The sequence below is a fragment of the Silene latifolia genome, chromosome 1 (assembly GCF_048544455.1).
Source record: "Silene latifolia isolate original U9 population chromosome 1, ASM4854445v1, whole genome shotgun sequence".
In the NCBI taxonomy this organism is placed as follows: domain Eukaryota; kingdom Viridiplantae; phylum Streptophyta; class Magnoliopsida; order Caryophyllales; family Caryophyllaceae; genus Silene; species Silene latifolia.
Window position 1 is genome coordinate 193916584 of NC_133526.1, and position 23717 is coordinate 193940300.

Here is a 23717-nt window from a genome sequence, read left to right on the forward strand (position 1 = left end):
ACCTGAACTCAAGACCCGAGTTTGATCTGAACCCAAGTTGACCCGACCCAATTTAACCTAATTCGAATATTTATTGTTGTAAACTGATTATTATCATAAATAATTTGATAACAATTGACCCAAAAATAACCCAACCCAAAATAACCCGACCCCGACGCAAATTGTTGCAAACCCAAAATTGATCTAACCTAAACTGCCCAACTCAAACCCGCCCCAAACTTGATCCAATCGACCCGCTTGTCCGGTACTCCGGTGTAGAAGGTTTTGCTACATTAGAGGGGTCGCGGAGAGCCGGAGAACAACAAAACTACAAAGTTTTGACAAAATTGCACCAAAAAAAAAACAAAAAACAAAGTTTTGACAAAACTCTTGAATGCATACACTATTTCTTCTTACACATTACTCCGTAACATCGTCTCTCAATCAACCCTGATTTCCAAATTTTCTCAATCAAGTTGTGTTTCTTCTATCAGGTAATATCGTCTCTCTCATTCGTCTTGTTCGTTTTCGTTGGTTTTTTTTTTGTAGTTGTTTAATTTTCAATTAAAGTTGTTAAATTGTAAATTGTATATTTTTTATTATAATGTTTCAATTAAAGTTGGAGTAATTATTTTCAATGGTAGCCTGTTAATTAATGGTGGATTTATCATGATAAAGCTTGTCAAATTTGTTTAATTAAGTACTCGTAGTAATAATTGAAATTATTCAAACTGAAATATGCAATTCGCTCAAAATAGAGAATAATTCGATAAAATTATAACCAAACACCATCATTCGATGTAATTCGAATTCGTAATTCGCGCGGATGAATTCGCTATTCGCAGCGTGGTTAGCAAATTAGGTAACCCTGATACGGAGTATTATTTTTGAATTGTGATATTATAATGTTGGTGGTATGAAATTTTAATTTAGATAAATTCATTAATTTGTGACGATAGTGATAATATAAATCACAAATTCGCATTTAAGACGGGCCATTTTCGTCTTAGCTTAAGACGGGAAAAGGTCGCCATTTTGTAATAAAAAGTGACCATTTTACGACAAAATGTTGTAGCTAATGTTACAGCTAAAATTGTTGTTCTTGTAACTTTTGAACAAAAAATAGTCACATTTTATTGTAGATGGGTCACATTTGCTCCGTCTTAAGCTTAAGGCGAAAATGGCTCTTCTTAAGGGAGACTTGTTGAAATAATGGTTAACCAATGAAGTACCAATTCATAACTGCTTTTTACAAAATTCGCTCAGCAATTTGGTTGTTCCTTTTATATGTATAAGGATTGTACATTTATAATTGTGTTGCTGACTTGCTGCTGTAGGTTATACTCGTTAATATGGCAAAACGATTTAAACACACTCGAGGTATGTCATTCTTTATAGCTATTATGCTGTAACTCTGTCACTAGTGAATTTTCAATGATTCTTTTTACTGTTTTACGATGAAATTGACAGTAATTTGATTGTTGATCATAGATATTCTGATAAGCTTATTATTTTACTTACTGAGTTAATTTATTGTGGAATCTAGGTTTTGATGGTTCTAGAACCAGGAATAGAAACAAGAGTCGTCGTGTCGAAAGCAAGGATGTTCATAGCTCAACTCCTAATATGTTAGGTTACAAAATGTTTGCATACGACCTTTTTTCATGTTAGTAAAAGGAGTAAGGGTATTGCGACACTTGATTATAGCTTTTGATCAATGGTGAAAAAAATTCATCAAGTGTACGTACCCTTGCTTATCGAATATGTTCCAATTATATTTTTTGAATGTCGCCGAACTTGGTTTTTATTTATATATAATCAGATGATATGTATGAGAAACGATCTAGAAAACGAGCTTATGAAAAAGATGACGAAGTGAAGTTAAGAGAGGAGGGCAGTGATGATAGCGAGGGGGAGGACAGCCAAATGGAGGCAGATGAAGAAAAAAGCGAAGAATTGGTGGCTATAAGAGAGCCTTCTCTATATGATACCTTGCTCAACAAACTTGAGTCAAGTAGCAAGTCACAAGAGAACGGGCGTGAGAAGAGGTAATCAATTAGGAATTTTGAACTATTACCGTTTTCCTTTATGAAATTAAGCTTGCATTGGTATTTTTTTTTTTAATGTAATGTAATCATTTGAGCTTCTCTCTTAAAGTGCATTACAACTTTAACCACTTTGGTTGTTGAGAAAAAAAAAGGATAACGGAAGGGAAGGTTGGCAATGGTTTTTGTCATGTTTGATATTCATACAAATGAAGGAAGATTTCTTTTTGATGTGTTGATGAATATTCTGTAGGAAATGCAAGGACAAGAGTGCAAGTGATTCTGCCTTTGATGAGGAAATTGATTTAAAAGGTAAATTGGGTTTTTCCAAAAGTTTATTCTTTGTAGAAAAGGAGGTTTATGATCAATTCTATCCAGTTCTTTAGAAGATCATCATTCCCTTAATTCGTGAAGTTCTCCTTGTAACGAAGGACGTTAGGAATTACTTGTACTTCAATGCAGGTGATTAATATACTGATCTTAGTGTATAAAATTGGAGGCAGGTGGTTAAGTTTGTAAACTTTACTGCTATGCCACGCTCCAATGTTAGTGACATTCATTGCCTACTTTCCTTATATTCTTTCTTTTGTAATTCACCGACTTACTGTTTTCAGGTACCGATCAAAATACTGGTACATGTAGGGTGATGGGTGATGCTTTCAAATTAAGCGAAGATGAGGCGTCTGATATTGCAAAGGGTGATGATGATGTTGTGTCTGATGCAGAGGATAATGATAATGATTCCATGAAGTATTCTCACGTTCCTTTCTAAATTGAATTTTTAGTCTCTTGCCTTCGTCTTTGAATTGCCAAGTTTTATATTTTCTACAACAGTTTTAATGATATTCTACTAAAAAAACTTCATCAAGGAGACCATTGTAGTGCTTTTTGTATGCTATTGTTAGGCTGCTTTGAAGAACACAAATGAATACTTGATTACTTGTGTACTTACGGAAACTATTAAAGCTTATGGATGGAACATACAAGTTAAAGGAACTTAAATCTGTTTTGCATGCTCCTTAATCTCTTGCATTCTCTCTTTCCTTTTTAACGTTTAAGCACTAGCTTTAGAAGGTGGAATATTGTCGATGCTGTGCGGCAGTTCTTGCCTTTTACTTTGAAGGAAGCTTCATGCAGTTAGTATCTTATCTGAAAATTGCCATGGGATGCTGGAGTTGTGCAACAAAAAGAATGCTTGTGGAATACTTTGTCTTGCTAATTAGAGTATTTATCATCTTTTATTAATACTGTACTTCTTTGATGTTTTTGCAGTAGATTTATTACTCATATGACACATAAGTTGTCTAAACAAGATACTCAGACATTGTTGAAGAAAAAATGGGAATACCGATGGCATATGCCAGCATTTGACTCGACTGCTACTAAATGGATGGGTACTGGGGAGAATTTTATCGAGGTATCTGTCGCTTGTTACTGTTATCAACTATTCAACTTGGTAATGGTGTGTGTTTTATCTTCTAGTTCGCTCTGTTTTGAATACAGCTGCTTTGTCCAACGTTAGATAAAGCAGTAGTCACGAACGAAATATATTAACTACTTAGATGAGACAACCATATATGCCTACTGCTTTTAGCTCATCTTGTATGTACAAAATATATTGCCTGTATGCAGTGCATATGTTAATCTAGCAGTTTGCTCCTTAGAGAGCACGTGGCTGTTAAGAATCATCCACTCTAGCCATAGGGTTTACCAGCAATTAGGGGTTGAGCTCTTTGAAGTAAAAAAAAACTTAATTTGAGAACTACATCTTCACTTTTATCATTGCAAAATTATTTTTACCCTAAATCTACAGTACTCAAGCAGCTCTCTGATTTTTTTTTTTCTTTTGCCCTTAACATGCATTTTTCTCCTCCAATGTTTCCAAAATGTGCCCAAAAGTTGAAGAAGGTAAATGTTTTAAATGTCTAGTATGGTGTAATTTATTTATCAAGATCATCGATGAAAATTTGCAAATTGGAGTCAGCTGCATTCTTTTGTTATTATAATTTCACCCTTAACTATCTAATACACACAGAAGAAAGGAATTGTATAACATCTATTGTGTAATTACTTTGTGGGCTTAACACTATTGCATTGATTCCATTGAATATCTAGGATGCTGATATTTCTGCGGCTGCTCCTTACGGTCTCAATCTGAAGTTATACGAGCATTGGTTGGACATTTATAATGCATCTGGGGGCAAAAACTTTGAGTCATCCAAGCAATTATCTTTTTTTAACCTTTGTAAGTGTCATGTGTTTGCGTCATCTTTTTTTTTTTTTTTTCCTTTTCTTTTCTTTTCTTACAATTGTGTTGTTTTCAACATAGGGGCAAGGCAATAAGGCTTCATACATCTGACCCTTTACCTTGCCATTGGCAGGAAGGAGCCTTTTTAGGACATTAGGGTAATGTTCTCGTGGTTGTATTTTGTCATTGGTGAAATAGTTTTTGTACTTGCTAATAGCAAAATACTTAAAGAAGCCAATTCACGATGATATGGGCTTTTCGGGAGTCCATCTTCATTACATTTACCACTTTAGGGGCTAGTGCTGTTTTACAGTGAGTTCTGTGTAGATTAGTTAAATTGAAATAGTTTCTTGCACTTTTCTCACATTATGTATATGCCAATTAAACAAAAACATGTCATCAAAGAAAATTAGTCGTCTGAATCCACAGGCTGTTGTTTCCCAATTACTCGTTTGCAGGTCTTTATTTCGTAATGAGCCTTCTCTTCAAAGAAAAAGAAAGGCATCTTGATATTGTCGTTCTTGTAAAAACTATCGAGTGTTTAGCTATTTACTTAGATAATGAATGACACATCCATGCCACTGTGTTTTCCCTTCTCTCTTGATTCCATGATATCCATCCATTGTTCTTTCTCTTATATTCATCTCCCTTTCTTTCACTAATGAGATTATTCCAACGCTGTCTTTGTTAGCCTACCAGTTTACGGTGAAGTCATCCTATTCCTAGAATCCTAGAGTAGTCCACCGTGATAAATTCCCTTTTGGTTCGTCAAACCGCTGATGTCTAATTGTTGCACAATATGTATGGGTTTTAGGTAGTAGCTACCGGGATATACTTCATCATCAAAAGCAGGGTTTCTATCAAAAGGGATCTGATGAAGACTCGAGTGTCATGGATTCTTATGTCATGCATATGGTTTGTGGCCTGCTCTGGCTATGAAGTCTGGTGGTTTTTTCATTTTTATATCTCCTATTGTTCTTTGCCCTCATTTATGTGTTTGTTTTGGCTGCTTCAGCTTAATCATACCTTCAAAACCCGAGATCTTGTCACGAAAAATAGTGCAAAGTTAGTGAAAAACAAGGAAGCGCCCAATGAAGAGCTCAGAACTACCGATTGTTTCCTTGATCAAGGCTGCTGTCGGCCAAAGGTGGGATTTTTGCTTTGATAATCATTGCTCAATTTTCTATACTGCAGAAAGTTGTCTGAGAGAGAAAGATATGGGTTTTTAAGTGTCCATGGGCAGCAGGTGGTTTAAGTTGTTTAAAATATATGGAATTCGACTTTCTATTAATGCTTGCAATTGAGGACTCCAAGTCCTCTACTGCTTTCATATAAGATTTCTATCAAAAGAAGTTTTTTTTGGTTATGTAGTTATCTCTTTCATTAAGGTCAGTTTCTCTTGAACCAAGATTGATTTAACCTTGTAACATTGTCGTATATGTCGTTATTCCTAAATGGACATAAAGAGCTAATTTGTTCTAATGGGATATGGCGTGGGGTAAGGGCAATGTTGTCAGGATCGAGATTCTACTTTGGATCGATGGGGAGGGTAGGATCGAATCGGTAGAATCGGATCGTAGAATCGCAAGATTCTACAAACTCACTAAATATAATTTTTTATTCGGTAAAAACATATAATTGAAAATTAAAACACTTATTTATTACTCCCTCCATGTTTTTATATATGACGTTTTGCATTTACGAGGTAAGCCTTTGACTTTAATATTTACAAAAATATATTTGTTCAAAAAATATAAAAATGGTACCATTAAATTCCTTATGAAAAAATCTTTCATATGAGTATACATATCATAATATTTAGTCTTATATTTTAAGAGATATTGAAGAGAGAAGGGAGTGTCTTGAAATGTGAGAAAGTCATATATAAAAAAATAGAGGGAGTAATATTTATTCATAAAATATTGGTAAGTAATGATTTTAGTGTCATTGTATAAACATGTTTCTACAACTTACACGAAATTTGAGTTCACGGTGTCATTATATAAAAATATATATTAATTTTTTTATTATGGAATCGGATCGTAGGATCGTAAAATCGTAGGATCGTATTATGATCCCATCTCTAGAAATTTTCAAATTAACAGGATCGTAAGATTCTACAACTATGATGGAATCGTAGGATCCAGGACCGGTCAAGCATTTTTGGATCGTAAAATCGTAGAATCGTTGGATCGAATCGCGATTCTGACAACAATGGGGGTAATTGCCTACTGGTATGCTAGAGACAACCATAGGCGTCGATACATCTTTTTTAAGGTTGCACACATACAGCAGATGTTTTATGTGTTTGATGTGGCTGTATTGACAGAGCCAGAAATAGGAATTTGGGGGTTGGGGTAATTTTCTAGTCTTCATTAATCGTCAGTGCCATTTCATTTTATTTCTGATTTTTGTTTATTTATTTTGTTTTGATTTTACAGAACCCCTGTTGACTTATTACCACCTTTTTCTAGGTTTTGATTCTGCTTCCATTGGCAAGCATTGCTCTCCGTCTTGTGAAGAGACTTGTGCATCTGACCCCTTCAACAAATAAGGTTTGTAACTAGATTGTACTTTTTATATTTTATCTTTGGTGTTGGAGAACGAACTCATACTTGCATTGACCTGCCATTTCCCCATCCTTTGGAATAAAGAAAGGAACACGCTCATTTACACTTGCAGAATTTACACCTTGAAAAGTTAATGCACACAGCAAAAGCGGGGACACTTATGTCAATTGGGCCTCTATGAATTTATCTTCCTAATATTTTTCTTTCTGCTTTTCATTCTATTCTTAGGTCAATGTGGAGTATATGGATCGGTTTAACAAAGAGTTTGGAGCTGATGTTGAAGAAGACAATGATGAACTTGAAACCGAGGATCTGAAGGCAGAAAAGCCATCAAAACCTTCTGATTATCAGGCGCTTTTTGGTGGCAATAATGAAGATCTTTTTATGGTTGGGGTCAAATTTACAAGGTATGTTATCTGTTAATCTTTCTTGTTTGCTTCTTAATTCCGTTTATACATAGATTTTAGTTGCGCACAGCTTGAAGTGGAATTTGGGGAATGAGGGGTGGTTTGTAATTCCAGCATATCGATAATCTTGAGAAAATTTGAAGAGGAATGGGATTTGCAGAGCTTGGATAGGTATTGGTATGAGGCACAGTGCACTTCCTGAGGTTCTAGAGGTGAGCAGCTGCTCTGCTGAAGGGAAGTTTAATAGAAATGATATTACTCAAATGTCGCTATAGTCAGTGAGCTTTCAACTCAGTTCACATGTTTCTCCAAGCACAACTTTTAAATATACTTCTGAAATTCTAACATGCTGCGAAATGAAAAGAAATGAAATATTGAATGGACCAATGGGCTTGTTGGAAGCTTTCACGAGTACAAACTCTACTACTCTTGTGTTCTAACTTTTGTTAGTTATGCCTAGTGATAACATCTCTTTTTCCTTTCTTGAAATTTGGAATAATCAAACAAAAATTCTGAAGAAATTAATTCAAAGAGATATTCCTTAGTTTCTACTTCCCCTAGAGTGTTGAAGATGATCTCATGATGTTCTTCTCTTGGAAAAAACTACAATGTAATTTGTTAACTCACATCCCTTTGATTTCTTGTTACATTGAACAGGGGCTATCGTTTCCTTAATCTTTGTGTTATTTCATCTTAAACTTGGTTCTGTCTTCGTAGGCTAATACCTCTTTTTTCTATTACTTTTACAGGAAGAGCATAAGGCTGTACAATGACTTCTATTCTTCGGACATAATTATTGCCTCTCCTCTTGGCCTAATTACTGTAAGTGTGCTTGTGTCATGCACTTTTAATAATGCAAACGGATCAGTTGTGTTTCTACTTTCTATATGCTCTATTGACAATCCTTTTCCTGTGCTACTTGTTAGGAATTTAGAGTCTTTGCTTTCTCATTGGTATTACAAATTGAGACTTCGCCATCTTTTAAGTGGCCTTTAAAAATATAGAAACTGTTAATAACATTAATTGAGTAAGGCCATGTTCTTTTGGACTTCTATTTGAACTGAACTAAACTTATAGGAACTGAACTGAACTTATAGGAGTTGAATTGAGGAGCTGAACTTATAGGAACTGAACTGAACTTATAAGAGCTGAACTAAACTTATATGACCTGAACTTATAGAAGTCGAACTGAACTTACAAAAATTTTACGCTTTATATATATTAATTTTTCTTACAATTACTGCAATACATTACAATGAAAAATAAATTACATATTACATTTTTTTTCTAACCATCTATTTCCATATTGTCATACTACTCGTCACTTTCATCTTCATCTTCATTTTCATTGACATCATCGAATCCATCTATTTTTTTTTCTAACCATCTATTTTTTAAGAATAATGTATATACGATAATTTTAATATTGGATTTTTTTTGCATTGATTTTAGTGAAAAGGGTACTATATTTTTTTCAATTCGTCAATATTAAAAAACGGGTATGAATTTATAGTTAATATGCGTTGTATGAACTTGTCTAAACTGAACTTATAGGAGCTGAACTGAACTTATAGGAACTGAACTGAACTTATATGAACTGAACTGAACTTAACTTATAAGAGCTGAACTGAACTAAACTTATAAGAATTGAACTGAACTTATAGGAACTGAATTGAACTTAAAAGGGCAAATAGAAGTTCAAAAGAACAGAGCCTAAGTGTTGAAGATGTTGGTATACTAACTGGAGATAGGTATATAGATAATTTACCATTCTATTTCAGTGTATCTGTCTTGCCCAGCTCTACTATCATGTTTTACAAACAAGCCAAAATGAAATTCAGATTAATGAGCTATGGTAGATACCTAGACATCCTGTTTAAAATCCAATTGACTATTGATATAGTGGAGTTGTTATGGCCAAAAGAATGGTTGGAGATGAGCTATAACCAATGTTTAGCCCTCTTTGGACATTTCCACAAAAAATATCCATAATAACCATAATACTTCTAACAAGGTTTCAGTCTAGGGGCCCTAAAAAATGAGGTTTCAGTAAGGGAAGTTGAGCCATTCGATCTCTCGTTAACTAACCCAACACCTGAGGTGTAAAAAATCGCTTTTTAGAATAGTCTTAGACCCAGTTTTAATCTCTAGAGTAAAGATACTTCTGTACTGAGGCTGCAGTCTTTGTTTTGATTAGTCAAAAATGCTTACCTGTAAGTATGTCTCCAAATTTCTAACTTGCCATCAACTCCCATTCTAGTCAATGCTGTCATGGGTTTTAAAATTTCAGATCATGAAATACTCCGGTGGTATATTTTACATTGACTGTTAATATTATTTTGTTCATCCTTGTGTAAACTAAGTGCTATAGTGAATTTTAGCTCTACGTGCACTCTTTTCAATTTTGCTACAGTTTCTCAAACTTCTATTGAAATTTGTTTCAGGCTATTAGTGTTTCATTTGTTAAGTAACTAACTGAATATGTTTTGAGTTTTGACCAATAGGCTTTACATATATCTTATAATGTTGTCAGTGTGAAACTAATCATTTTCTGGTCAATAGAAGATTTTATTGTGCTGTATTTGGCACTATACACTGGTTTTTAATATTTGAAAGATGTTCTGCAGAAAATTGGGGCGGCAGAAGCAAGCAAGGGAAAAGATGTGGATTATCTCTCTTCAATTGAGGTTATATCTTGGAAGTTCCTTCAGAATTTTATTTCTATCTTGATGACTTTGTTGCATAGGAAATAATCTTTTTTCCACTGTTTATGTGCAGATCCTTGTGGTAGATCATGCAGATGTAATAGCAATGCAGGTATGTGCTGCCGTCATTGTTGTACCAAACCACCAACATATCCCAAAGGGCAAAGGCTATAGCCTCTATAGGCAAGCCGTCGAAATATAATTTCGTGCCGCTTCTGAATTTTTCATGTTCATAATTATTATGAATCTGCAGAACTGGTCTCATGCTCAAACCGTTGTGGAGCATCTTAATCTCTTGCCTACTGTGAATCGAGTTGATATTATGCGTCTTAGACCATGGTAAAACTTGGTTTCTCTCTATGCATTTTGTTATGGCATAATTGTTGTCTGTCTATGTTACTAGCTTCAAGTTCCGGGCGTCTCAGTGTCAAGTGTCGTATGCCTATTTTCGAAAAAGTTTCATGTTCTTTTGGTCTAAAATGAAGCGTCAAAGTGGCATGTTGTACCACAATGGCGAAATGTCAGATACGTCACCATGGTACATATCAAGTCAACGTAGGTCTCTGTTTTTACTGTGTTTTTAATGCCATATACTTATACTGTGACATCCTGTTCTCATTGGATGGTTATTTAGAAACAGAGATCTTTAAATTTTGTACTTCCAAGTTATTAGATGCAACCATGTAACAAGTCGTCCTTTTTCATACTATGTCAAGGTATGCTGATGGACAGGCACAGTTTTATCGTCAGACGATATTGTTAAGTTCTTATTTAAATCCAGGTATGTTGATTGGTTCACTCAGTATTTTAGTATTGTCTCCGTAAGCGAATTTTTGTTTTCGCGCAACCTGCCTGCCTCATACTGGTTTGTTGAACAAACAATGTAGGCAATTAGGCAAATAGCTAAGGTGAGGGCTCTGTGTTACCCACTTGTTTCCTATTACATGAGTTGATGAGTGGAACTAGTAGCCATAAAATATCTAGCTGGAGAAAATATAACACCAATAACCTCAATCAACAGCTGCCTCACCCTTTTTCATGCTTAAGAACACAGACCTCCAACATGATAACTTGATGAGTCCCAATGTTCGCTGCAAAATATAGGGTATATCTTGAAGTGAGCAGTTTACAAAGCTTAAATGTGGCAAAAATTTCACGGATCAAACAAGACATGAACTTCATGCACATGTTAATGGGTGCTCCTATTTTGATTTAGTGCCTTCACTTGAGGGAAATTTTACTTTACTCCACTTCCGACTTGTGTTGCCCATTGAGCTGACATTTTGATTTTCCTGCCAGCCTTGTGCATTGTTAGTCACCATCGTAGAATTTCTCCTCACCTTGTTAAACAATCAGTGATGCCTCTGAATTCTCACTGCCCAACTGTGATCATATTTGTAAGACATAACCTGATAACCCACTTCATCTTCTCCCTTCTTTACCCATCAAGAAACAAAACTTTGATTATAAGGGCTTTCCCAGTGAAGTTAAAGCTAAAATAGATAAAGACCCAGACTTATCTAGTCAAGGGCATACTTTTGAAAAGTACTCCGTTCGTACCAATCATTTGTTTCCCTTTGATTAAAATAACTCACAAAGAATATAAAAGGTAAACAAACGATTGAGACGGAGGGAGTAGTACTCTATATAACGTAGAAGTTGTGTATCTATGCTACCTGAGGAGTGAAATGTGGTATGCTTAAATTGACTGGCTGGGAATGGAGCCGTCTAAGTTGTATTTTAGGATGTGAGTGGTGGTTTGAGAAGTACTAAAGATAGTTGAAGTGAGTTAGGACACAGGAGCAGCCGAGCAGGCTTCTTTCACCATAGAGTGCCATTGTTGAGGAGTTGATGATATTACCAACTTTTAAAGCATGCTTTATATAGGGGAGAGTACTTCGTGATCAGTATTTTGAAGATCAGATCAAGTGAAGTATACAGATTATAGACTTGTAGGTCTCATTGTTAATTTTTTAGTGAACATTCTTTTATGACTGGGATTGTGGGCGGTTAGGGCTGTGAATCTGACTTCATTACTATACCAGCAAAGAAGGATGAATTTTTTTTTATATATATTTAATTCTATAGCTGTTTTTTTTTTTTTTTTTTGTATTCCTTGTATGCGTTTATTCCATATTTCCAATGGAGCCAAAGATTCATTACTCTTTGGTTCTGGATTATGATGGAATAAAGCAAAATGGCTCACTAAGGTGGCTGCTCTTCTTTCTCTTGTGAAGTAGTGGTCCTTCGATGCAGTTCTCGACGCAATTTCCATCTTGGGTCATTCGGAAACAGCCTCTTTGTGTTGCTAACACAAGGGTAAGGCTGCGTACATCCGACCCCCCCTTACCCCGCAATTTGCGGGAGCCATTGAGGCACTGGGGTAATGTTGTTGTTGTATTCCTTGTATGCGTTATCGTCTTAATTGTTCAATAAATTTGTTTTGAACTATTTTGCAGATATCAATGCTTTGTTCAATCAACATTGTCTAAATTTTGAAGGAAAGGTAAGCGCATATCCGTTTTACTTTGTGAGTGCATATTGCATTTTTTTAAAATTGCAATGAATTGAGTTCACTCAAGTTTCTAATAATGTTTTTGATTAAAAGAAAATCCACTATATTATGAAGAAACCACCTAGATTGATAGTTTTTGCATAGTGAAGCCACCTTATGGCAATGACAAGTTCTGAATATGACTACAGTTGGACATTTGGTGGCTTTCCATTAATTCATGTGCCTAGATTATGTTATTTCGTATAAGCTCGATTTAGATTTTTTTGTTCAATACTTATCTATTTAGGCTCATTTTCATCTTCCTATTTTTGAATAGTAGAATAGTAGTTTATGTATACGTAACTGTTCATTTGATATTTGCAAAGTTGGATGTTTGTCTTTGATCTGTCCTATCTGTGGAGCAAATTTGTCCTATTGTTTTTTTTAGCCCTAAAATAAGGGTGGATTTACCAAATCCATCAAGCTAGTGATACGTGAAAGTACTAAAGTATATTTTGCTCAAAGATCACCTGCTATCGAGGTGGTATGTTGAACAAATTTAAAGTTCACGCTCCCTCTTAATCCCAATGATAATTAACATTTGCTGATTTCGTAAATTCGCAATGGTTTTATATTCTCACTTCTTTTTTTGCTATGGAAAATAACCTTGTTGTCCTGATGAGAAGCTAATATCACAAGAAATTCCATTAAAAGAACCCTCTCAAACCCCATGGGTGATTCATGTCGTTTCAATAAATCAATTTGCATTATTGATTGTTTTTAATATTATATTTATTCCGCTTGTGCAAAACCAAAGTGGAAAATCATTGAGAACGGGAGGGAGTATGTGTAAATTCAGTTCAGCTAGTAGATAAATTTATTTCTTTTTCAAACTTCTACTTTTGGTAGATAAGATTACTACATTGGAGTGGGTAGCTTGAGAGTATCTTCATCCAGCTTTCCTTTTCTATGTATTTGGGTATCACCCTTTTTGCTGTTTTGTTCATAGGCATCATTTTCTCGACGTTCTCTTCTAAATGTCTTCTCTTAATAAAAAGGAGAAAAAGATAGTTCCATCTGATTTGTTGACTCTTTCCGCAGCTACGATTGTCATGTGAATACAAAGGCATGCTCCAGAAGGTTGTAGTGCCAGTGCGCCAGGTTTGTATCTCTCAAATATAATGCTATAACTTGGTAGTTGTATGTGTATGCTGATTTTTCTATTCTAGCTTAACTGCCTGAGTGAATGTTTTTTTTTTCCCACTATCTAAGTTTGACGCGTAATGTGGACATAGAGGGTATTAGTTTCTTATGTAAGAAAATCTGCAATTCATGTCATTAGTTTTGTTACAATCTAATCACTTCTCTTTCTTGCGTTTGCCTTTTAATATGTATGCACTTTATGACTAATCATCTGTCTATATTTTACTGTCTTTATGATTTAGGTTTATGAGCGCTTTGACCCTAAATCTATTGTTGACGATGATGGAGATCGTTTGACGTATTTTGTCGAAAAGGTTGGGGACTTTGAACATACTTTCAATCTTCATATGTTTGAGATTCCATTTATAAAATATTTTGTGTGGTTTTTATGAAACAATACAAAAATACAAAAATATATTATTAGGGCTGGCTAATTGTTTCTCCTCTTCTTGACACTTAAAAAACTTCTGGAAGCAGTAGAAGTGTCATTTATTACTGAAATTAGGGCTGGCTAATTGAGGTTGAGGTTGAGGTGTGTGCAGATTTATTCCTGTGATTAAATTCACAAGCAGCTTTTGCTGGACTGCTAAATAAATAATATAAAATCTCCCTACTGATACTCAACACGAAATGTAAAGGGCAGACAACTTTACAAGCTATTTTTTTTTCCATCATACTTCGAACACAAGGAAACAGAATCATAGGTTTCATCTCTGAAATGGGAAGAAAACAAATGTCTTTGGGAATAAGTTTTGTTTTAGTTCTGCTCCTCTTTAATGTTGGAACAAGCTCATGTCTTACAATTTTTATGAATCATTTTGCTTATGTGCCATTGATGTATGTTTGGACTTGTTGCAGGTGTTTCCGAAGATAAAAGATTCTATCCAGGCAATATCTCCCTCTTAGTTATAGCTGACATTATTATTTGAGAATTGTCCTCTATTGTACTTCGCTTTTCTAAAGTTATATTCTCTTGCCTTGGTTTTTTGTGCGCACGTCTTTCAGGGCGGAGTCATGTTGTTCATAAGTTCTTACTTAGAATTTCTTCTCATTCGGAAGTTCTTGAAGAAACAAGACGCTTCCTTTTGCATTTTGAGCGAGTAAGTTCTCTATAACTTTTAGCAGCGAGCTTTTCCATCTTGAGACATCATTGAGGAATATTATATAAATAAATTGTTATCGATCCATTTCTATTTGTTGTTTTGGGTAGGTATACAAAGCAAAGTGATATCTCTCGTGCAAGAAACTGGTTCATTAAGGGAGATCGGAAGATCATGCTTTATACTGAAAGGGCCCATTTCTACCATCGCTACAAGGTAGTTTCTGCTGTTAGGGTGTCTTTTGAGCATTACTAGTGTGAGTGCCAACTGTATACATTATTTGTAAAATTGTAACCTTAAAAGATTCAATTGAGAGAGTCCACACAACCAGGAATGCCTATAAATTAATACGGAGTGTGTATTGTGTAAAAAAACAACAAAATTAGTGTCATCTACGTCATGCAGATGAGCATCGCTGTGTCAGACATGGCTAATTTTGTAAAAAAAAAAAATTGCAATTTTGGCCTAAAATGAAGTGTCGTGTTTGGGTCGGCACGTGAGTCCATGATTTGCACATCCAAAGTGAAGTGTCAAATAATATAAGATTACCAGGTTTTTCTGGTCTTTCCAACCTAACTTCTCTCCAATTTTTCCTATGTAGATCCGCGGCATTAAGAATCTAATAGTTTATTCTCTGCCCGAGAGGAAAGAATTTTACCCCGAGGTCAGTATAATTGTTTCTCTATGGTGTCTTCAGTTTTTAATAGGTTCGGATTGCATATCTCAGTTTATCAATCTAATATTTTTCCAGGTTCTAAATATGCTTGAAGAATCTCAAAACATGACTTCAACAACTGTGCTCTTTTCACGCTTTGATCAGCTACGTGTAAGCATCTTCCCCTTTTACATGTAAACACTGAAAATAGAAACTTTACATGCCTAGGTTGTGGCAAGTTAAATCAGGATTTGTTGATACCCGATTCTTCTCTCGTAGTCGTTTGATTCTGATAAGAAAATCAGTTCAGTATGCCTGTCTATTGCCGTTTGTCATTTTTCCTAGATTTTGCAGCTTCTCGTGTCCTAACTTCGATTGTGCCCATATCTGTAATTTCCCTTATAGCTTGAGAGGATTGTTGGAAGTGCAGCAGCGAAGAGGATGACTAGATCAGAGAAAAGCCTTTTCAGCTTCACTTGAGCTATTATGATATCTTTAGTGTGCCCCAAAGCACCGGCAAACAAACTTCTGATTCCCGCTTTGTTTGTAGAAGAATTTTATCCCGATTAGGTTGTGTAGTTAGAAGTCAGTCAGGGTAAAAACTAGGCTCGATAAATGGCCTCTCAGCAAAGATTAGAAGAGCGTCTGCCAACAAATTTTGTTAGCTTTCTGAATTTCCTCGGTGCTCCGGACTATAAAATTATTCCGTTAGCCTGAGCCAATAGAAATAGCTGTAACATTAGTTACAACATTTGTTGTTAAATTGTCACTTTTTATTATAAAATGGCAACAATTTTTCCGTCTTAAGCTTAAGACGATAAAGGCCCGTCTGAATTGCACAAATTGTACTTATGTTATTGACAATGCAAGCAAGTAAATGAGGACCCATCGCTCATGTTTCTGCAAGACCATTCTGCAAAAGGGTATTTACTGTGCGGATATTTGGTTTGCTGATAACACAAGTTTCCTATATACTTCATATATAAAGCTCAAAGTTTTAAGTATTAATAAAGTTAGATGAAATAAAGGCAATTTAAAATGATTTGACTACATCAAATAATCCAAATATGGCATCATGTATTTTCTTGTTTTTGATTTACTGTTTTAATAACTTTCATTTTTAAAATAGATTACTTAATTCGGAAACTGTTTTCAATCATGATTTAGTCTGCATATTTCCAGAGGCAGAGTCGGGATTTTTCATTACCAGGTTAGGGACGAACTACAACTTAAATGACATTTGGAAAAAATCGAAAATGTTCTATTGCTAAAACTGGGGCGAGTGCATCTACCAACCCCTCTAGACTGCTAGATCTACCACTGCATATATCTAGGCGCTATTATTGGAAAAAAGGAATATACATCGAATGTACTACCTTAAACTTTATTATTAGTTTGTTATGATGTGAACATTTAAGAAACCTTTTTAGAAGTAGACAAGATTTGAAACCTAATTAACTAAACTAGATTAGAGAAAGGAAGTTCTTAACTAATTAAACAATGATTCTTTTAATCCCACTATGATTATTGCACTTAAACCATAGTAGCAAGATAGCTTTCAAGAATGTTTAGGAAGTATCTAAGTTTACCTATAAATATATAATCATTTTTTTTTTGTGTTGTTCAGAAGTATCCCTATTGGCAGTTAGGACGATTTACTTCGAAATACTGAAAACAACTTTGTGGGTAAATCTCTAATGTATCCCCTATTAACAATTTGGATAATCTCCTTCATAGTATTGAAGACAACTTAATGAATAAACACCTTTTAAATTGCTTTTTTCCCCTTAATTAGAGTCTACTCAAAACACTATTATTTGCTATGTTTGTTAATCAACTATGCATGCATGAACGTTGTACCAACTGATAAATGACAAAACAATAAGCTAATAGGAACAAATTAATTGGCACCTAACCTTCTTGATAACGTACTAAAATCTTTAAGACAACCTTTATAAATTATGTAAAGACTTATGTAAATTATAATTTTAAATATTAACTAATACAAAGTACATTAAACATATACGGAGTATAATATATTACGACATTACGTCTACTAAGCTAATCACGTATGTAATTAGAGTAGCGGAAGAGTAAAACATCAAACAATACATGTAGCTTATTCTTACATTCGAAGACGTCCTATTATATAGCTTAAGGATACACATACAATTTTGGTTAGAGTATTTTGTAAATGAATACAGTACATTTTATGCTACGTATACATGTATAGACCTAAATTAATACGGGAAAATTAAATTAGTGGATATTTTTGCGCGCCAACTTCATCATAAATAGTTTCATTTGTAGCATATACTATGTATGACTTAGGTTCGAATTCCATCAGTATTAAAAATACACTATCGTGTGATTATTTATTTAAATTAAATTATACGAGTAAATAACTTCTTCGTCTCCAATTCAAACTCTCGTAAAAGTTATTTCTTATTTGGTATGTAATTAAGCATTGTTGACTTAAATTCCGTAACCTTGATTAAAAAAAATGACTGATTTGTAAAGTTATGTACTCATACTAAAACAATACACACCCAATAAAAATGTAACTATTACATACTTAATTCCTCCGTCTCAATTATTTATTTGTTTTTTATTTTTATTTTTTTGTTTTTTATGAGGTGTATTTACCAACGTACAAATAATTGGGACGGAGGGAGTATATAAGTTACCTATTAACAAAGAGACATTAATAAACTCTCTAAAGAACATATCTTACCAACATTGGTCATGGCATGTGATGACTACCAAATCTTAAGACTTTCTATTTTCTTTAATTGCACCGGCCATTGAGTCTCATATTAAATTAAAACTTACAAATAATTGGAAGAAATGGAGAGGAATTATTGAGCTACATGTATATATTTTTAAACCTTCACAATAAACAAAAGTATGAATTGTGAAGTATGAATAATAGTCGTCGAGCCGCGTATGTAAGATCAGTACTAAGGCGATAAAGCTCTGCATCATGAATTTTAACACTGCTGCATTCGTAAGGCTCAAACAAAGTATGTTACGAGAGATATCGGGATATGTCGATATATCGTACGTACTCTAACAAAGTATGAATACTTAGTTAAGATATTGTATTAAAGACAACACGTACACTTTTAGGTACTAAATTTATTTAAAACAACTTTTTTGCTTTGACAAAGTCATTAACATAACAATAATGATCATATATTGATCAACTACTTAATTAGTATAACCAAATCCAATAACAACCTTTACCAAACTTACAAAGTATATTTGATCACATGCACTAAGTGACTAAACCATATTACTCCTTCTGTTCCAATCATTTTAATTAAAAAACTGCTCACGAAAAATAAAAAAGGTAAACAAATGAATAATTAAGACTGAAAGAGTATATAAGAAAATCTATACAATTTATATTATGACTATAGTTTCGTATATGAAAGGCACTACTAGACTACTAATGCGTGTTGGACGTATTGGAGGATGAAACGACGGCGTCACAAACTTGGAAGAAAGCATGGAGAATATAATGGTGATGAGTTGGAGAGTTAAGCCTTAGGAAACACCTTAGAAGATGATGAAGATCTTCCTTAGAGAATATTTTATTTTCATTTATCATTTGTAGCATTGAATCTCTAAAATCCTTGTATGGATCCTCAGAGTCCGTAACCACTACCATCACACTTCCTTGTAATGATAGAACGTCACCAGGTGGTACTGGTCCTGGTCCTGGTTTTGCATTCGTGGAATTTGGGCTCAGTATTGCAGGACTCAGCTTATTCTCATCAAACATGTCTTCAGCTGATGCTGGGGATGACAATGTAATTGGAATCTCGCCGTCATTGGAGGAGGATGAGCTTGATTTTGGCTTAGGCCTCGGCCGAGGTTGGAAGACATCATGGTGGCTAGGCCGGCTCGGCCCACAACTACATGCTAGGTGGGATGAGAGGAGGCTATTAAGGAGGGTTTTTGTTTTGTTAGGTGACATTTTTTGTATTTTTGGAAGAGAAGAAGGGATGGGTAGTTAAAAAGGGAGGTTGTGAGTTTGGTGAGTGAATGAAAATGTAGGGAGAAGAGGGAATAAGAGTGCATGGGAAGAGGGAAAAAGAAATCATGGGAGACATTTGAATAGTAGTAACTTTATAATACAAAGGTTTCTAGGTGTTTGTTATATGTATGTGGGTTTTAAAGGGTTTTTTAATTATTATTTGATGGAAACTTGTTGAAGGGATTTTGTCATATTAACATGTGAACTATGGAAAGCTTCTTCTATATGTTACTAGATAGTACTTTCCTTCTAAGTAGTATTAATTGCTAAGGCAATTGTGTTTGCTAGTAATAACTAATGATACATGGAGAACATGTACACTTCTTTGTAAACAAAGTAAGGGAGGTCAATAGATTAGAGGATGAGTTACTTTCACCTTTCTTTTTATATTCATATACGGTGTGTGTTTTGTTTATACTATATGGTTGTTTAAAAGGGTCTTTTGTCAAAATAGCCGTTTAACTCAAACTATTTTCTAAAATGACCATTTTATAAATCTATTTACCAAAATGACCATCTAAGTTATAAAGTTGCCATAAAAGAAGCTAAACAATTTTTTTCTTTTAAATTTATTTATATTCCCTCAAAATAATACAAATATATAAAACTTGTGAAAAAATTCTACAAAACTGAAGCACATTAATATTTCAATAGTATTTTCAGAAAATTAAGAAAATTATCCATTGACTCATGAATCTACGTTTGACTTTTACATGAAGACCTGTGATTTTTATTTTTATTTTTTTTAAGTTTCACATGAACATTCAGTTTTATAAATACACATACACTTGCATAAACTATTGTTTACAAAAAAAAAATAAGAACTTGCATTAAAAAAAAAAACATGCAATTTTCTTTCTAATTGCCAAAACACTATCAACAATGTAATTATGGAAGAATCTTTCTAATCTTTTAGCTACTATTAATACAGATTTTATATACGAGTATAATTTTAATTTGTAGAAAAAAAATTACGAAAATAATTTTTATATATCATGAAAGTAAATGATTTCTTTATATATCATGATAAACTTAAATAATTTTTTAAATTAAATTTGGATACTATGGTTAGTTAATTACTTAGTTATAGGTATAGTCATATTACTATGTTATATGGTCATTTTGATAAATATAATTGACATATGGTCATTACGGTAAATAGTTTATACTAGATGGTTATTTTGGCAAAAGACCCTGTTTAAAATATGAGAATTTGTTGAATAAACAAATGAAATTGATCGCCTGATCGAGATAATAAAGTGAGCATAACCCCGATCCAATGTCACAATGGATTAGACATATATTGCTTGGAGTTGCATGCAAAATAAATCATGTTTACTGATGTACCATGGTTAGCCATGACGTGTTTTATACAAAGCTTAGATTACCAGATTCTGGACACAATCTTCCTAGAGATGGGGAGTCGCTTGCCTTTTCTAGCCTCTCCTTCTTCTTAAACGAGTTAAATCGGAGTTAGGTGTCGAACTGCCTATACTATCTGATGTGAGAGTTCATGTATTTTAGAGGCATTCAAGTGTATGTATTCACAAATTCACAATTATAGAGAACAGTTATGCTTTATGACCATTCTCTTCTCCTTGAGAAAACACGACTGTTGTGCCTTATGTTGTTGTCTTTTCATAGGAAAAAAAAAAAGGGTTAAGCCGAATGACTGATATCGCGATAATATCAACACCTTCTGGCTTCTGTCACGCAGTCATACAAGGTAAGAATGTAAGATATAACGTATAATTTGAAAGTTGTAACACACTCCAGATCATTTTTTGAGAGTATATTAAAATCGGTTGAAAATTATCATAGAACATCACAAAAAGACTAAGGTCTTATTCTTTTGGACTTAAAGTAACTCTTTTATAAGTTCATTTTAGATCATATAAGCTAAATTTAAATCCTACAAGTTTAGTTCGGAAAATTTCATATTTAAGTACGGCTCGGGAAAATTTAGTTCAATTCATACCCATTCTTCTATAAGTTCAGTTCAGATTCCTAGTCAGTTCAGAAAATTCAGCTTTTATAAGTTAAATTCAGATCTGCAAATTTAGACTTTATAAGTTTAGTTTAGTTCAAAAAAGTTCAGAAAAATTAAGTTTAAAACAACCACAAATTGTTCTATAGGACCATGTTTAGCAAAAGACTAGCCTAATTGCACAAAGGCCCACTAAATAAGTTAATAAATGTGTAAAAAAAAATGTTTAATTTGGTAACATAACACTTTATCTTGATAACTTGAATATTTAAATATGTCGGTATTCATTATAAGATATCGGTTAATCAAAATAAAATTAATTTTGGGCTTTTCTCCTTTTAAACCAGTCTTATACTATAAGACGGTCATATAGAAGAGTTGCGGTAAAAGTGTAAAACAACTGACCAGAGTACATATGAAACAAGAACAAAATTGAAAATGGATAATGGGCGGAGTATTGAAAACGTGGTACCATACAGAACCACATGGCCCAATAAAGATTACTTTATCAAATTTTTCTGGGCCGTTACTCTATTCTACATGAACTACCACACAAACAAACACAAGAACAAAAACACACAAATAAATGTTAAAGCAAACACAGCCAAATAAAGAGATATGATAATGATGATGGCAACATCAACTTCTTTCACCCATCAAATTCTTCTTCCTTTTTGTTCTTCATCATACGCTAGATTAAGCCATCTTTCATCTTTTTCTAATTCTTCTAAATTTAATTCTAATTATCATAAATTTCAGCTTAGAGCAATTAAAGATAAAACCAAGCCTATTGAAACTACTGATAATAATAAATCTTCGTCCCCCGAAGATTTTACTAAGAAATATGGTCTCGAAGCTGGTCTTTGGAAGGTGTGCTTTATTTTGTCTTATTTTTTATTTAATGAATTTTAATTGTATGGTATATTTGTATTGCTATCACAAGAATAAGACCGCGTATATCCAACCCCTCCCTGAGTCACTGGGGGGTTTTTGGTATGTAGTAGTGGAACTAAGGGGTCTAGTAAGGCCGCGTATATCCAACCCCTTTTATCCCGCAATTTGTGCAGCCCTGAGCCACTAGGGTAATGTTATTGTTATTGTTATTGTTATGTAGTAGTGGAACTAACGAGTCTAGTAAGGTTGCGTAAATCCAACCCCTCTTATCCTGCAATTTGTGTAGCCCTGAGCCACTAGGGTAATGTTATTGTTACGTAGTAGTGGAACTAAGGGGTCTAGTAAGGTCGAGTATATCCAACCTCTCTGCAGGAGCCATTGAGATGTTGGGGTAATGATATTGTTAATTGTCGTAAGAAATCAGTTGAATAAGTGCCAGTGGTGGAGCTAGCGGGGCCACAAAATTTTCGTAGTTTTTAGTTAAATTTTCCAAAAAATTTCTAGTGTACCTTATAAAATTATTCATTCGCCCCCCTAAAATTTTTCGTTCCCCTAAGTTCAAATTCTGACACCGCCATTGATATGTGCAATAGTGGGAATTTAGTTGAAATTTTCGATTTTTTTCTAGTTTATCTTATAATGTTTATCATTTTGTCCTTTGAAAGTTTCTTGCCCATTAAGTTCAAGTCGTGGTTACGCCACTGAATGGGTTAATTGATGATAATGATACAGATATTTAGCACAAAGGAAGATGAAGAAGGGAAGGAAGGAAAATCAAAGGGAGAGCAAGCTAAGGAATTGTTGGCAAAATATGGAGGAGCTTACTTAGCTACTTCCATAACTTTGTCTTTAATTTCATTCACATTATGTTATTTCCTTATTAATGCTGGTGTTGATGTCCCTGCTTTGCTTCAGAAGGTAAGACACATATTATTTTCGAGTTAATGTGTTTGTGTAACGGTTTTATACAAGACTCGCTGATAATAAGTGAATGTTATGTTTGTTGTTGTATAATAGGTGGGAATCGCGACAAATGAGACAGGAGAGAAAGTAGGTACATTTGCTCTGGCATACGCTGCTCATAAGGCAGCATCGCCGATAAGGTTTCCACCAACGGTTGCTTTGACTCCCATTGTTGCTAGTTGGATTGGGAAGAAGGTAGATAAAGAGAAGTGATGCATTGTGTCTGTGTATGTAAGAGCAATAGAATGTTGAAACTTTTTCACTTAAATGTGATATGTATGTATATATATCAGTTACTATAATAAATCGTCTTAATTCCCGGATGATATGTGATTGTAATTGAAGTCCCTAATTTCTCATCATCACAAATGCAAAACTAAGTTAGCCTGTAAAATTATGACGGATGATATTTAGAGATTCCCGGA

General features: G+C 34.1%; 2 protein-coding genes across 2 annotated transcripts; both read left to right on the forward strand.

Moving 5' to 3' along the window:
* Positions 1–349: 349 nt before the first annotated feature.
* LOC141614682 (protein NUCLEOLAR FACTOR 1-like) lies at positions 350–16228 on the forward strand. The gene is made up of 26 exons (XM_074433426.1): positions 350–473; positions 1317–1359; positions 1526–1612; positions 1802–2027; positions 2278–2336; positions 2639–2774; positions 3297–3441; positions 4140–4269; positions 5087–5187; positions 5288–5419; positions 6747–6827; positions 7071–7249; positions 7999–8071; positions 9877–9936; positions 10028–10066; positions 10208–10293; positions 10671–10735; positions 12414–12460; positions 13550–13609; positions 13894–13965; positions 14510–14539; positions 14657–14751; positions 14862–14967; positions 15353–15415; positions 15503–15577; positions 15812–16228. The coding sequence occupies exons 2-26, from the start codon at positions 1332–1334 to the stop codon at positions 15884–15886; spliced, it is 2250 nt and encodes a 749-aa protein (XP_074289527.1). The 5' UTR covers positions 350–473; positions 1317–1331; the 3' UTR covers positions 15887–16228.
* Positions 16229–21976: 5748 nt separating this feature from the next.
* Positions 21977–23618, forward strand: LOC141614685 (uncharacterized). The gene is made up of 3 exons (XM_074433431.1): positions 21977–22305; positions 23062–23247; positions 23347–23618. Exons 1-3 carry the CDS (start codon positions 22054–22056, stop codon positions 23503–23505), a joined length of 597 nt encoding a protein of 198 aa, XP_074289532.1. The 5' UTR covers positions 21977–22053; the 3' UTR covers positions 23506–23618.
* The last annotated feature ends 99 nt before the right edge of the window (positions 23619–23717 follow it).